We start from the raw sequence: 15929 nt of genomic DNA on the forward strand, positions 1-15929 counted from the left end.
ACATCACACAATCATGAAGATAACTTACAGGAGGCCCAGGTTGTCCAGGAACACCAGTCTCTCCCTTGGGACCAGTTTGACCCTGAGGAAGACAGGAAAGAACACAGCATCATACACACAGCCTCTATGGACAGTAGGACATGGTTTAGACTTTAGAAGCCCATATACACAACTTATATGGACAGTGGGACATGATTTCAAGGGGACAGTACGACATGGGACATGGTGGATTGTGGGGACGCTTACCGATGACCCCTTAGCTCCTTTAGGACCAGGAGGACCTGGTAATCCTGGAGGTCCCAGGGGACCAAGAGGACCTGAGGGGCCAGCAATACCCTGGGAGGGAGAGAAGGAGAGAATAAAGACAGGAAGGAGAGAAGAGAGGCTGAACAAACCACACTTGACTGTGTTGACTTGATATGATTAACTGTATTATCAGACCAAACCACAACATGTCACTTATTATTAGGTAAACATCGCTCAATAATCATGTTAACAACAGTTGTAGGTCTACTAACATTGTCTCCTTTGGGTCCTGATGTCCCCTGGGGGCCTGGCAGACCTCTGTCACCCTTCTCTCCCTGCTCTCCTGGGGGCCCGATCAGACCGATCAGACCAGGGTGGCCCTGAGGAGAGGAGAAACACAGATCAAAACAGGCATCAATCATCAATTAATTACTCACATCAATCTGCCTGTCAATCAATCTCTCTTCATATATCCTTAGTGTGATGACTCACTGCCCTGGGGCTAATACCAGATACATAATCAATAGGTTTGAACACCGAGCCGTCAGTTATCATTCACTTGAATGTGTATAGTATGGAATATACAGTATCTCCATTGACAGATTTCAAGTGTATCCCTATAGAATTTTAGACATCAACATCATTAGCAATGGAAGAAGATCAATACAGTATGTGACTTTTAGCCATGCATGCAACAGGTATGTTCATATTTGACTGTAATAGTTGACTCTCCGGTGGGTCCAGGTACTTGTTGTCAATAACCTACTGAAACAGGGGGGTGGGTTTTACCTTTTCTCCCTTAATGCCAGAGTCTCCCTTCAAACCTGGTAATCCTGGAGGACCCTGTGAGGGAGAGAGGAGGGAGAGAGGAGAGAGAGAGCAAGAGAGAGGGAAAGAGAGAGAGAGATGGACATAATATGGGAGAGTTGTAGTGGAGAGGGATGGAAGGAAGGGGGTAGAGAAGTAGAGAGGGAGGTAGAGTAAAAGAGAGTGAGGACATATAACATTACATGTCTGACCCAATAAGACAAGCTACTGTGAATCCTGTGACATCTAATGACCCGGGTTTAGGGGTTAGAGGTCAGTTGTCTCACCATGGGTCCAGGGGGTCCGTCGGGGCCTGAGGAACCTGGAAGACCTTGTTCCCCCTGCATGGAAACATGATACGAATCAATGCTTTAAGCCACTGATCTTTACATACAATATAAGGGTGGCAGGTAGCCTAGCTGTTAGAGCATTGGGCCAGAAACTGAAAGGTCGCTGGTTCTAATCCACCGCCGACAAGGTGAAAAATCTGTGTGCCATTGAGCAAGGCACTTAACGCTAATTGCTCCAGAGTCACCGCTGATAATGGCAGACCGTGGCTGTAACCACACTCAGGGGGATAAGGAAATACACATTTCCAATATACAATTGTACACGTATGAAATAGGACAAATGTAAGCACCCACCTAATTATTATTACAATATTGGTATTATTCCCTTATGCTTATATTGTGTGAATGAGAAATAGCTTTTGTAAGATCAGTCACTATACTCATCTATGAGTGTTGTAGTAAACTCATAGTTACTGTCCCTAGTTACTGTAATAGCTATGACACAAAGAAATGAAAATATTAAACAATACTGTACTTACAACTGGGCCAGGGATACCTCTGAGACCTTCAGAACCTTGCTTGCCAGGTGCTCCCTGCGGACCAACGGGGCCTGTCTTTCCCTGTGGGCCCTCCAGACCAGACTCTCCCTTGGCTCCCTTCTCTCCTTGCCTGCCCTCGGGTCCAGTTGTACCATGGGGGCCTCTCTTTCCTGGTGGGCCAGAAGGACCTGACTCTCCGGTGGGTCCAGGAGAACCCTAAGAGATGAGAAAGGATAAAGTACATGATCAAAGTGCTAAAAGCTCTTGTACAGTACTTCTATGTTTACTGTAGTTACCTTCAGATATGAGAAATTCTCAGTTTGTTAGTGCTTGTTGGTCGTTAGACAGATGTAATAATACGTTAGGTGAGACTCACAGGTTGACCAGCCTCTCCGTCGTCTCCCTTGTCACCAGGAGGACCGTCTAAACCCTGGCAGGAGGAGAAAGAGAGACATGGTGAAATGACACTGAATGGATAGGGCACAGTGTGGGATTTTTTACATTTCAATAGGTGCCAAAGCATTACAGAAACTGGATGCCAAAACAATGTCATTGTAACATTTCAGTGACTTACAGCCTGTCCGATCTCGCCAGGGGGACCAGGATCACCAGGGAAACCACTTGGACCCTGGAAATGAAATCCAACAAAATGCTCAGCATCTAGAGTGACTCTAGAGACAACTTAATAACCCTAGAGACTACATCTTACTTTGCCTTCCACTGACAATTAATTACAAATCCATAACATCCATTGGAATACATTCACATGGCAGTAACGGGACTCAACTGCAATCAATCAACCAATCAATCAATGAACTGTGATATGTGATTCTACAGAGAAGTGTAACCAGGACTTACAGGACTTCCTTTAGGACCGTCATCTCCAGGGGGACCTTTAGGGCCAGGGGGTCCAGCAGAACCTGCAGGACCGGACTCTCCCTTCTCTCCTCGCTCTCCTCTTGGGCCCTGTGACAGTGGGGCAGTGTTTTAGTGTGTCAACAGTGTGTTAGTGTGTAAACAATGTGTTCATGCCTATGCCTAGTAGAACTGTGCTTAACACACTCCATGTGGTTGGTGGGCTTTCTTCTATAATGGTTTTAATTACAACCTTGTTGAATTGATTCAGTTATTGTTACAGTAATGGTGAAGAGGAATAGCCTCATTCTACTGTTTTGTTATAATAAATATATGAATCGGTAAGTTGCTGCAGAATAATTCCTTCTCTCCAATGGAGAGGCAGTGAGTGGGAATTGTAGTGTGGTGTTGTGGGGCTGTGTTGAAACAGTCGTTCTGTTAGATGATGATGTGAAGATGCTGTCGGTTCACTTACAGGTCCGCCAAGTTCTCCCTGAAGACCAGGCTCTCCGTTTTCACCTGAGTCACCCTGAGAAAGGAAGAGATAGAGAGAGAGATAGAACACGAGAAAGAAAACAATTCAGAAACGGTAGTGAACCAAAACAACTCTAAAAATCATATTTACAGTAAACCCAATGTCCTGACGCCCCTGGGGAATGAAAGAGATGACACCAGCGGTTTCAATCCATCACAGCCAGTCAGAGCTGAGCCTGGAGCGGGCAGAGAGCAGGCGACCTCTGGGTCCTTCTTGGTCTACTCCATACATCTTCCACTCTCCCTCCCTCTCTCCCTGCCTGTCTTATTGGGTAGCGGGCTCAGGCTTCAGGCCCTGTTGTTACTCACTGTCACATAGGCCCCGTCTTCACAATCAATCAATCAATCATTGGGACAAACGGTGGACATGTTCCTAGAGACAATGTTTATCTAACCCTGGTCTGTAATGGGAGGGACAGGGCAGCAAACTGCTTGGCCTGATGGATTTGAATTGAACTGTACAGAGCTGAGCCAAACTGGGCCCAGTGTGCACTGGCCTAGCTCTAGGTTATCATACCCATCCATAGCCTTAGTGAGCATCTGGCCTCTTTCCCAAAGCACTTTTGTTTCTGTCAGGATATCTAGTCCAGGCAGCAGGGCAGAGAGAGCAGAGCAGAGAGAGAGGCCTGTTTAAAAGCATGAGTTATTCTCTCTCCTGTACTAAGCTTTTTATACAGTCCTGTGTCTCTCTGGGAAGCCTGACTCCACATAGGGGCTACATACCAAAATGGCACCCTATTCCCATAGGGAGAGAAAGAGAGAGATAGCGGGAGAAAGAGAGAGAGAGATTGCAAGAGAAAGAGAGAAAGAAAAGAAAGAGAGTAAGAAAGAAAAATAGAGAAAAAGAGAGAGAGAGAAAGGGTGAAAGAAAAAGAGAGAGAGAGAGAAAGAGAGAGAGTGAGAGAGAAAGAGAGAGAGAGAGAGAGAGAGAGAGAGAGAGAGAGAGAGAGAGAGAAAGAGAGAGGGAGAGAGAGAAAGAGAGAGAGAGAGAGAGAGAGAGAGAGAGAGGGAGAGGGAGAGAGACATCGAGAAAGGAAGACTAAACCACTGCTATAAAAGCAGCCAGATCAGCTCAGATCAGATTAGCCAGAGACAGGATTGTAATTGTGGTGAGCTAAGCTTTTGTTTGAGGACGGGATGGATGTGTGCTCCCAGGGGGAAGACTCTCAGGGGGCGAAGGTCATTCCATCGATGGGCCAGATAAAACAAATCAAGCCATCATTGCAGTAGAAAGTGCTGAGAGCGTTTGGTGGACAGTGGGGCTGGCGGGTGCCAAGACAAAGCTTTCACAATCAAACAGCTACCTCCGATCGTCTGCCCCTGACGGCGAGCAAAACAACAAGGCTTATTTTGTAAGAGCTGTTTTAAATAATGCATTCAGCGTCTCCACAGTCACTTTGAGTATTAATTCACACTTCTACTCTCTCCAGCGACAATACTGTTGAGGTTGAAAACACTACCATTAAGCTGTGTGTGTGTGTGTGTGTGTGTGTGTGTGTCACTCACACTCACTTGAGAATGAAAATGAGCGTTTCCAATTTCAAACATGATCTATTGAATAGCCACATCAAATATTGATGGTGACAAAAGCTTTGCAAAGAGGATGAGTGGTGATCTGAATAATTGTACTGAAACTCAAACTGACAATTGGACCTCTTGCACAGTAAGAATATCTGTCTCTTGATGCTACTTTAAACCACAGTTACAATGATAGATGAGACACCTTCTACCTCTGAGCTCAGCAACAGGGTAAATAGACGTTGCCATCTACTCTGGACTGCTGTGAACTATGGGGATTTTATGTGCAGTAACAGATGGCATAACAACTATGTACCTCAATACTGTCTGAGTCCTCTGCTATGTAGATCTCTAAGTACTAGAAGACCCATCGTAGATTAGGAGACCCATGGTGAACTAGGAGACCCATGGTGAACTAGGAGACCCATGGTGAACTAGGAGACCCATGGTGAACTAGGAGACCCATGGTGGACTAGGAGACCCATGGTGAACTAGGAGACCCATGGTGGACTAGGAGACCCATGGTGGATTAGGAGACCCATGGTGGACTAGGAGACCCATGGTGGACTAGGAGACCCATGGTGGACTAGGAGGGTCATGGTGGACTAGGAGGGTCATGGTGGACTAGGAGAGTCATGGTGGACTAGGAGAGTCATGGCTTCCAATGGGGTCAAGAGGACTATTTCTACCATAGAAATATAATCAATTTTGGATTGTATTTCTATGGGTTCTACATTGAGGTGAAGGGTATTAACAGGTGGACCTTACCTTCTCTCCAACAGATCCAGGGTTTCCAATACCACCAGGAGGTCCCTGAGGGCCGTCAGCTCCTGGGGGTCCGGAGGGGCCTCTGGGGCCAGGAGGACCGGGAGGACCCTAGGAGGAAAGGAGAAAAAGAGTGATGAGTCTACTGTCATCACATAGAAATAGGAATAAACTATCATCATATAAATATAGGAAACCGACAGTGCAAAATTTATTGTATACAATCCCTATACATACACTCAATACTGGTACATTAGAATTCTGCTCTATTTCATGAAATTCTATAGCAATATTGCATGAGAGAATAGTAGGGACTCTTACCATCTGACCAACGTCTCCGGTTTCTCCTTTCTCGCCGGCCGGACCTGGTAATCCCTGCAGTCAGACAAGATAATGACGTCAGTCACAATGACAACAACAGAAGCCAATGAGCCCTGGGAAAAATAAATCCACTACATAGGGAAAAGGGTGCCATTTGGGACATGTTTAGACTGTCCCTGGTTCTGATTATGGTTCTGACCTGAAGTCCCACTGGGCCAGGGGGTCCATTGAATCCTCTGGATCCTTCATCTCCCTTCTGGCCAAACAGACCCTGCTGACCTCTGGGACCGGGCTCTCCATCAGCTCCCTACACACCCGAGAGAGAGAGGAGAAGAGAAAGGGAGATAGAAGGAGAAAGAGAGAGAGAGATGGAGGGGATAGAATGTACATACGTATGAGAGTAAGGGGTAGAGAAGAATTCGATTTTGAACTGTGGCATAGACCAGGTCAAGAGACTGTGGCAGGGACAGGAAGTGACATCATATCCAATGAACTGGAGGGTGAAATGGTTTGGTGGGATACTTACAGCAGGACCAGGCGCCCCAACCGGGCCTTGGGGACCAGTAGGACCAGGTGGACCATGCTCTCCTTTGTCTCCTTTGCCTCCCTTCTGACCTGGCTCTCCAATCTCTCCCTGGTGATAGAAACAAAGACAACCACAACAACAGTCAACACAACTCAATGAATCCTGTTGAGTTAACTCACTTTAATCCTGTTGAGCTAGTGTTCAGCTAAATTAAGATTGGTATGTGAGTAAATGCTTGGCAGGGAGATAAGAGAGGTTTTAGGGCTTTTTGTTGAGTATATGTCATTGTTGCCTTCAAATATCATTCAGTGACACAGTGTCAGAACTAGGAGTCACATAATATATGTATTTATTTATTTTATTTAACCTTTATTTAACTTGGCAAGTCAGTTAAGAACAAATTCTTATTTACAATGACGGCCTACCAAAAGGTAAAAGGTCTCATGCCGAGGACGGGGGCAAGGATTAAAATGTTAAAATAAATAAAAAATATATGTCACGGCATAATGAGGATCGGACCAAAGTGCAGCGTGGTAAGTGTTCATGATTTTATTTGATCACAAAACACTCAAACAAAATTAACAAGAGGAAAAACCGAAACAGTTCTGTAAGGTGCATAAACTATACAGAAAACAACTATCCACAAAACACAGGTGGGAAAAAGGCTGCCTAAGTATGATTCCCAATCAGAGACAACGATAGACCCTGATTGAGAACCATACCCGGCCAAAACATAGAAATAAAGAAACTAGAATGCCCACCCTAGTCTCACCCTGGCCTAACCAAAGTAGAGAATAAAAGCCTCTCTATGGCCAGGGCGTGACATTATAGAACAAAACAGAACAAAACACACATCACGACAAGAGAGACAACACAACACTACATAAAGAGAGACCTGTAAGACAACAACTTAGCATGGCAGCAACACATGAAAACACTAGAGGTCGACAGATTAATCGGAATGACCAATTATTGGGGGCAGATTTCAAGTTTTCATAACAATCGGAAATCGGTATTTTTGGACACCGATTTGGCCAATTTTTTAATATTTTTATTATTATTATTATTATTGAATCTTTATTTAACTAGGCAAGTCCGTTAAGAACACATTCTTATTTTCAATGACGGCCTAGGAACGGTGGGTTAACTGCCTCGTTCAGGGGTAGAACGACAGATTTTCACCTTGTCAGCTCGGGGGATTCAATATTGCAACCTTACAGTTAACTAGTCCAACACTCTAACCACCTGCCTCTCATTGCATTCCACGAGGAGACTGCCTGTTACGCGAATGCAGTAAGCCAAGGTAAGTTGCTAGCTAGCATTAAACTTAAAACAATCAATCAATCAATCATAATCACTAGTTAAGTACACATGGTTGATGATATTACTAGTTTATCTAGCGTGTCCTGCGTTGCATATAATTGATGCGGTGCGTATCGTTGCTCCAATGTGTACCTAACCATGAACATCAATGCCTTTCTTAAAATCAATACACAGAAGTATAAGAAGTATTAAACCTGCATATTTAGCTAAAAGAAATCCAGGTTAGCAGGCAATATTAACCAGGTGAAATTGTGTCACTTCTCTTGCGTTCATTACACGCAGAGTCAGTGTATATTTAGGCCGCCTAATTTGCTAGAATTTTACATAATTATGACATAACATGGAAGGTTGTGCAATGTAACAGGAATATTTAGACTAATGGATGCCACCCCAATACGGAAAGAAAAAACGTCTTGTTTTCGAGATGATAGTTTCCGGATTCGACCATATTAATGACCTAAGGCTCGTATTTCTGTGTGTTATTATGTTATAACTAAGTCTATGATTTGATAGAGCAGTCTGACTGAGCGGTGGTAGGCAGCAGCAGGCTCGTAAGCATTCATTCAAACAGCACTTTCGTGCGTTTTGCCAGCAGCTCTTCGTTGTGCTTCGAAGAATTGCGCTGTTTATGACTTCAAGCCATCAACTCCCGAGATTAGGCACGTATAACCGATATGAAATGGCTAGCTGGTTAGTGGGGTGCGCGCTAATAGCGTTTCAAACATCACTCGCTCGGAGACTTGGAGTGGTTGTTCCCCTTGCGCTGCATGGGTAACGCTGCTTCGAAGGTGGCTGTTGTCGTTGTGTTCCTGGTTCGAGCCCAGGGAGGAGTGAGGAGAGGGACGGAAGCTATACTGTTACACTGGCAATACTAAAGTGCCTATAAGAACATCCAATAGTCAAAGGTTAATGAAATACAAATAGTATAGAGAGAAATAGTCCTATAATTCCTATAATAACTACAACTAAAACTTCTTACCTGGGAATATTGAAGACTCATGTTAAAAGGAACCAACAGCTTTCATATGTTCTCATGTTCTTAGCAAGGAACTTAAACGTTAGCTTTCTTACATGGCACATATTGCACTTTTACTTTCTTCTCCAACACTTTGTTTTTGCATTATTTAAACCAAATTGAACATGTTTCATTATTTATTTGAGGCTAAATTGATTTTATTGATGTATTATATTAAGTTAAAATAAGTGTTCATTCAGTATTGTTGTAATTGTCATTATTACAAATATATTTTTCCATAACCGGCCGATTAATCGGTATCGGCTTTTAATGGTCCTGAAAAATCATAATCGGTCGATATCTAGAAAACACAGCATGGTAGCAACACAACATGACAACAACATGGTGGCAACACAACAAGGCAGCAGCACAACATTGTAGCAGCACAAAACAAAAACAAATATAGTGTACAGATAACTGCCAAAATAAAGGAAACACCAATATGGTGTTAGGCCACCACGAGCCAGAACAGCTTCAATGCACCTTGGCATAGGTTCTACAAGTGTCTGGAGCTCTATTGGAGCGATGCAACACCATTCTTCCACGAGAAATGTCATTATTTGGTCATTGTTGGTGGTGGTATAAAACGCTGTCTCAGGCGGTTCAATTGAGTTGAGATCTGGTGACTGAGACGGCCATGGTATATGGCTTACATCGTTTTCATGCTCATCAAACCATTCAGAGACCACTCGTGCCCTGTGGATGAGGGCATTGTCATACTATGGGGGCATAGCCATGGTAGCCAAAATAATGGCCTGCCCAGCATTTTTATACATTACCCTAAGCATGATGGGATGTTAATTAATAGTAATAATTTATATAATTATAAATATATATATATAATTTTGCCCAAACAACTACCTCTTTCCCTACTGTATTTATTTTATTTTATTTATTTATTTTGCTATTTTGCACCCCATTATTTTTATTTCTACTTTGCACATTCTTCCATTGCAAATCTCCATTCCAGTGTTTTACTTGCTATATTGTATTTACTTTGCCACCATGGCCTTTTTTTGCCTTTACCTCCCTTATCTCACCTCATTTGCTCACATCGTATATAGACTTGTTTCTACTGTATTATTGACTGTATGTTTGTTTTACTCCATGTGTAACTCTGAGTCGTTGTATGTGTCGAACTGCTTTGCTTTATCTTGGCCAGGTCGCAACTGTAAATGAGAACTTGTTCTCAACTTGCCTACCTGATTAAATAAAGGTGAAATATATATATATTTTTTTAATGATTAATTAACTCAGGAACCACACCTGTGTGGAAGCACCTGCTTTCAATATACTTTGTATCCCTCATTTACTCAAGTGTTTCCATTATTTTGTCAATTACCTGTATATGTAATATAATAATTATATAATATATATACGCCATTTAGCAGACACTTTTGTCCAAAGCGACTTACAGTCATGCGTACATACATTTCAGTGGTCCCAGGAATCAAACCCACTACCCTTGTGGTACAAGCACCATGCTCTACCAACTAATCTACTAAGGACCACATCCCAGAAGGGGTTTGTCATCTATATGTGGCAAACAACTAGCAGCCTGTCACGGATTCCATTCACAACTTGTTTGCACTGCATTTGCACTGTAAAATCAGAACACCAGAACGTCACACTGCTCCGCATACTCAAATGCGTCTGCAGTCTCTAGGTGTTTGAAATGGTGGGAAAACATTGAGTCAGACTTTTCCTAAGCCAGCCCAGAGGATGCTTATTGCTTCTGAAACAACATTATTCTACTCTCCTTAACTCCTCTTAATAAAGCCCTTGGAGTTATCCTCCCTGTTCCGAGTGTGAAAGGCCTTATAATGAGCCTGTGAATGTTAGTGAGATCCTCTTTGTGTGTGTCTCTCGCTCTCTTTCTGAATGTCAAATACCTCAGTATTCCCTGTGTCCCCCAACACCAGGAGAAAGAGACTAAGGCCAGTTAACAACTAAAGCAGCATTCCTCCAAGGATAAAATATTAAATTACAGCTGATCTTCGTACAAATGTTTCTCTCTCTCTCTCTATCTCTCTCTCCCTCTGTCTCTCTGTCTCTGTGTGTGTGTCTCTGTGTGTGTGTCTCTGTGTGTCTCCTGTCTGTGTGTTTGCATACTAATAGCAGCTCCTCTCTCTACCATCTGAAACCTACAAATGATCGACATAACGGGTTCAGCTATCTGTCAGCTGGAAAGACTTAAAGACGTGTCAGTCAGAGCCAACTCTGCCTGTCAACACCCCTGAGGAAAGAGAGGGTCATGAGAGAGGACAAACACGCCCTGCCTTTGATATAAATCATCATGTTGAGTATGTTTGTGTGTTCGAGTCAGAGAGTGATAGACATTTTGTTTTTATCTAAGCTGCTAAGTGTTCACTTTTATATAAATTCACACGCACGGAAACACACACACACACAAACACATACTACTCTCCACTCAGTGGGCCAACCCACCTTGTCTCCATCCTCTCCTGGGGGTCCGAGAGGTCCAGCTGGGCCAGGCAGACCAACAGGTCCCTGGACACCATCTCTACCGGCGGGGCCTTGGGGTCCTTTTTCACCCTATAGCACATTACATTACAGTACATTTCATTTCACTCATTTACCAGACAACTCTCATCTGCAGACTTACTAAACTGCAGGGTTGAAATCAATTCCATTTTGATTCAGTCAATTCAGGATGTAAACCATTTACTTCCTGAATTGACTGAATTAGAATAGAATTGACCCAAACACTACTGTACAATAAGTCGATTCAAACGAGGAGGCTGAGATATACAGTGGCTGAGAGAAATGTGTTTGTTTTCTAACAACAGGGTTTATGTTGAAACTAGTAGCATGGACAGAACCAGGCTGAACTGAACTAGGTCTTACCGGTCCACCCTTCTCTCCAGCGGGTCCAGGGGGTCCCTGAGGTCCTGGTCGTCCAGGGAGACCGGTGGGTCCGGCTGGGCCAGCAGGACCACGCTCACCAGGGGAACCCTAAAACACAGAGAGACACAGTCAGTGTAAGTCCCTACTAACAAGTCTTGTACTATCTTTATTCAAAGCCATATACTTAGAAAGTTGGGCCAATTTGAAGAATTTGAAGATTTTTTTATATTGTTCTAATTCTACTTTAGTAACATAGCATTGTTTAAATATTCCCCATGTCATGTTAATGGGGCGCAAGCATGGCTGCCACAGAATGTTGCTCCCCATCTAAACACGTCTCTGCTTTTACAGTACTACCCCCATTACAGTACTACCGTTATACCTGTAAAGGTGCTGTATGTCCCTGGAGAACTAGTTACTTTTTTGATAACATATTTTGATATCTTAGGGTAAAATCTTAACATCAGGCAAATCTACTAAATAGGTGGAACCTAACTAATGAATGAACTATGAATATCGTTATAACATTATGCAATGCATGCTGGTACAATTGATGAGCTATAAACATCGTTCGCAGTGCGTGTGCAAAATAAAAAAGAGGGAAAAGAGAGAAATAGAGAAAAACACAGAGAATGATAGAGAGAGTGATAAAGAGACAACTACTGATAGGGTGTGAGGGATGAAGAGAGAGTGTTGGTGGATGTGTGCTCATCAGCCATACTCACAGCAGGTCCAGGTGGGCCGTTGGGGCCTTCATTCCCTTTCAGGCCGTGAGCCCCCTGTAGAGAGAGAGAGAGAGAGAGAGCGCGAGAGGGAAGCAAATCTTTAGAAAACAAACATGTTCTGTGATGGAAGCAGAGTACATCTCATCCTTCCTTAACGCCGGGGCGGAACCCCTCTATCTATCCAAGAATCCCCCCACTGTGCTGACAGAGGATACAGGCTACTAAGGGAAGAAGCTGTAATCATGAAAGCCTATGTGAACTCCTCATGTTTACACAAGAAAGGCAACTAGCTCTAAAATAAATCTGATTGATTTGAATCTTATTCATCCCAAAGATAAGACAGAAATGTGACTAGTTTCAGTAAACTAGGTGTATGTCCCGCGTCACTACTTCACAGGAGAGGCATTGCAACGTAAACATTATTTTTTTAATAAAAATGTATTTTTTGGCAGAAATGCCTTCTGGAACATGTGAACTTTCATATGCCTTAATAATAAACTTTTATGCCATCTGTAAATACGAATAAAATGATGAGCCTAGTTAGTTTAGCCACAGAAAAAGCCAGGAACCTTCCCGCTAGCCATGATTGGCTGAGGTAATGGATGGGCTAGACATGCGGAGAGATGAGTCTGCCATGTAGCACACTTCCGTCTATATCATGAGCTGGTTAGTATGTGTAGGTAATCCTTTCTAACGTGTCTTTTTTGAGAGATATGCAAAATAGTTGCTCTCCACTTTCTGTAGGACTGAGTTTTGAAATCAGTGGATTGCCCGGTGGAAGCAGAGTATGATAGCTAAAATTCTGGCATTTGATTGCAAATATGCGGAGGGAGTCAAAAAGCGAACATACTGTTAGAAGGCTATTATATAAAACACCTGTATCTGGATTACATCTTCAAACTAAGGGCAACTATGGAATCTGTGACAAGAGAGGGAGAAGCGTTCATCCATGTGAATTAGGAAGTCTAGCTAGCTACATTTTCAGATATTATACGTTTACAATTTTGTCAGAAAGTTGTTTTCATTGCAAATTAAAGCATACTGTTAGCTAGCTAGCTAACATTAGCAGGCTGGCTCACTAGCTAATGTTACGTGTATGATGTGTTTAGTAAAATTATTTGTATCAGAGCCATTTGCTTTGCTTGTTATAGCCTAATGTTAGATAGCTAACATTGAACCTAGTTGGTTAGATACCTGCATATTCATGCAGGGAAGTAACGTTATGAGTTGGGATTATGGTTCATTGTTTAGCTAGCTAGCTAGCTAGCTACAAGTCTAAACAAAATACTCCACTATGGAGCAACCATTTCACTGTACCATTTACACCTTCTGTATCCTGTGCATGTGGCAAATAGTCTTTGATTTTATAGTGTGTGTTTACCAGAGACGGTAATGTGAAGAACAACATGCACCGAAGTCAAATTAGTATATAGTGTTAGGCCCACAAGACCGTGTCCAAGTTCTAAAATTCTTAGGTAGAATGCCCTGCTTTTATTTCATCACACTCACAACAGTAAGATATTTTTTGTAATTGGCTCGCCATTAACTTGTAAATAATGATCTTGTTGTGAGTTTATTTTGCTGTAATAATAAATACAAATTAGCTAAAGTTAAGACGTTGTCAGCTATATGTTATGGTCATTATTTGAACTGGCTAGCCAGCTAACTTAATGTTAGATAGCTAGCTAACAAGCTATAAACAAACCAAAATATTGTTTAGAAAGTTGCTTTTAGTTGCCTGGTCTGCTAGACTGACATACAGTATACTAAATTAATTTTTAAATGGATGGGTTTATTGGTGTTAAAATACACCGTTTGTGCTATTTTGGAGCACCAGGCTGCTGATGTCATGCAGCCTGTTGTTTTTGTGTTTATACTTTTCATAACGACAACGACAAGTTTGATGACGGACGACAATAGAATGTTCATGATGTCACTGCGACAACTGTCTACAGACATGTCAATAGACGTAGCATAAATCAGCCTTTAGTCTTGAAATCTTTGGTTGTTTTGTACACTACCATTCTCACTCTGTTTAGCACATGGCCTCACATGTGAATCCTCAAAGAGATGGGTGGGGCTAAGGCTTAAGAGGGTGTGGACGATGCTGATTGGGTATAGACAAAAGATGAGCTCTCCAGTAGGTTTACCAAAACATTCAAGGCCCATTTTCTCAAAAGTGGGGTTAAGTTTATCAACTTTCAAAGCATAATTACTTTCCTATTGTACCTCAACTGTAGTGTATGATATACCATTTTGTAGAGTCTTTTATTTATCCAATGTAAAAAACACAATTTAAAATGTTGCTATATAAGACATCACACATGATGTGAGGTGTGTGCTACTCACCACTGGGCCGGGCAGACCTCTCTCTCCTGGGAACCCTCTCAGACCAGGGGGACCATCCTTACCAGCCGGGCCAGCAGGACCGGGGTCACCCTTAGCTCCCTCTTTACCAGCAGATCCAGGAAGACCCTGCTCACCGGGTGGGCCTGGGGGTCCTGGATGGCCACGCTCTCCCATTGGTCCAGTCTCACCTGTGGGGCCCTGTGGAGGGAGAGAGAGAGAGAAAGAGAGAGAGAGAATTTGAATGAGACAACAGTGTATCAGGGTGTCTGTACAGAATGTATGAGTACAGGGTGACAGAGCGTGGGTGAGTGGAAGGCCAGAACCCCCGAACCGCTAGTCACTCCCGGAAGGCGTCTTCCATCTGCCAGAACAACATCATCGATACATGTAATGTTCTCAATTAGCATTAGGAGAAAAGCTCTGGGTGGAAATGGCTGTTAACTGAGCATGCATAATGAATAAACAGCCAAGTGCTAATATCTAAGAGGATAAACAACTCTGACAGTCATGCCTACCAGATATAGACAGGAGGAAAGCCCTTCTGTCAGCACAACAAACGAGGCAAAAACTCAACCTAAAACTCACTATGACTTTATTACGACACCTGTAAGTCATCCTTATGTGACTCTTACGACACCCTAATGACTGCTAACTGCACATCCTACCCACCATCATCTTAACCTTAGCCTAGGTAAGAGATAAAAAAAACTAATGGTGTGTTTGAGAGCCCTACTGTCGCTAATCAGTGTTCATTGATATGCATTGCATACAAACGTGTGGGCATTCGTCATTTACAGTACATGATTTTGGTGAGGCCTAATTTCTTTCCCTAACTGCATCTAAGTTAGATGAGGACTGACAAATAGGAAGTGTTCTGTCTACAGAGTTATGTCACCGCATTGACACAATGTGAGTCACATCAAGCTACTCATCAGTGATAATAAACTAATCCTACACACATGATCTCTGCACGTCTATTTGTCGATGAAGCCAGTCCACTGAAATGTATTGTATTAGGTGGTGTGTGTCACAGAAGATATGACATAGTGGGGTGTGTGTGTTAGTATTGCGGTGGTATGTTAGTATTGTGGTGGTGTGTGTGTGTTAGTATTATGGTGTTGTTCGTGTCTTAGTTGTATGGTTGTATGTGACAGAACTCACCTGAGGTCCAACCACTCCTGGGGGTCCAGGTGGGCCAGTCTTGCCTTGGAAACCCTACGAGGAGAAGAGAGAAGAAGAGCAGTAAGA

General features: G+C 43.0%; 1 protein-coding gene across 2 annotated transcripts in view; it reads right to left on the reverse strand.

Moving 5' to 3' along the window:
- The window catches only part of LOC110522815 (collagen alpha-1(V) chain), a 134424-nt gene that overhangs the window by 17355 nt on the left and 101140 nt on the right, over nt 1–15929 (reverse strand). For both annotated transcript variants that reach the window (XM_036977004.2, XM_036977003.2), the window contains exons 37-55: nt 15843–15896; nt 14682–14879; nt 12333–12386; nt 11608–11715; nt 11188–11295; nt 6402–6509; nt 6075–6182; nt 5876–5929; nt 5558–5665; nt 3213–3266; nt 2741–2848; nt 2457–2510; nt 2259–2312; nt 1883–2098; nt 1341–1394; nt 1036–1089; nt 519–626; nt 247–336; nt 29–82 (exon numbers count right to left, since the gene is read on the reverse strand). In XM_036977004.2, coding sequence (XP_036832899.1) covers nt 29–82; nt 247–336; nt 519–626; nt 1036–1089; nt 1341–1394; nt 1883–2098; nt 2259–2312; nt 2457–2510; nt 2741–2848; nt 3213–3266; nt 5558–5665; nt 5876–5929; nt 6075–6182; nt 6402–6509; nt 11188–11295; nt 11608–11715; nt 12333–12386; nt 14682–14879; nt 15843–15896 — 1746 coding nt within the window. The remainder of the gene's footprint in view (nt 1–28; nt 83–246; nt 337–518; nt 627–1035; nt 1090–1340; nt 1395–1882; nt 2099–2258; nt 2313–2456; nt 2511–2740; nt 2849–3212; nt 3267–5557; nt 5666–5875; nt 5930–6074; nt 6183–6401; nt 6510–11187; nt 11296–11607; nt 11716–12332; nt 12387–14681; nt 14880–15842; nt 15897–15929) is intronic.

This window comes from Oncorhynchus mykiss, chromosome 5 (assembly GCF_057628025.1).
Source record: "Oncorhynchus mykiss isolate SJ-2025 chromosome 5, ASM5762802v1, whole genome shotgun sequence".
Lineage (NCBI taxonomy): Eukaryota > Metazoa > Chordata > Actinopteri > Salmoniformes > Salmonidae > Oncorhynchus > Oncorhynchus mykiss.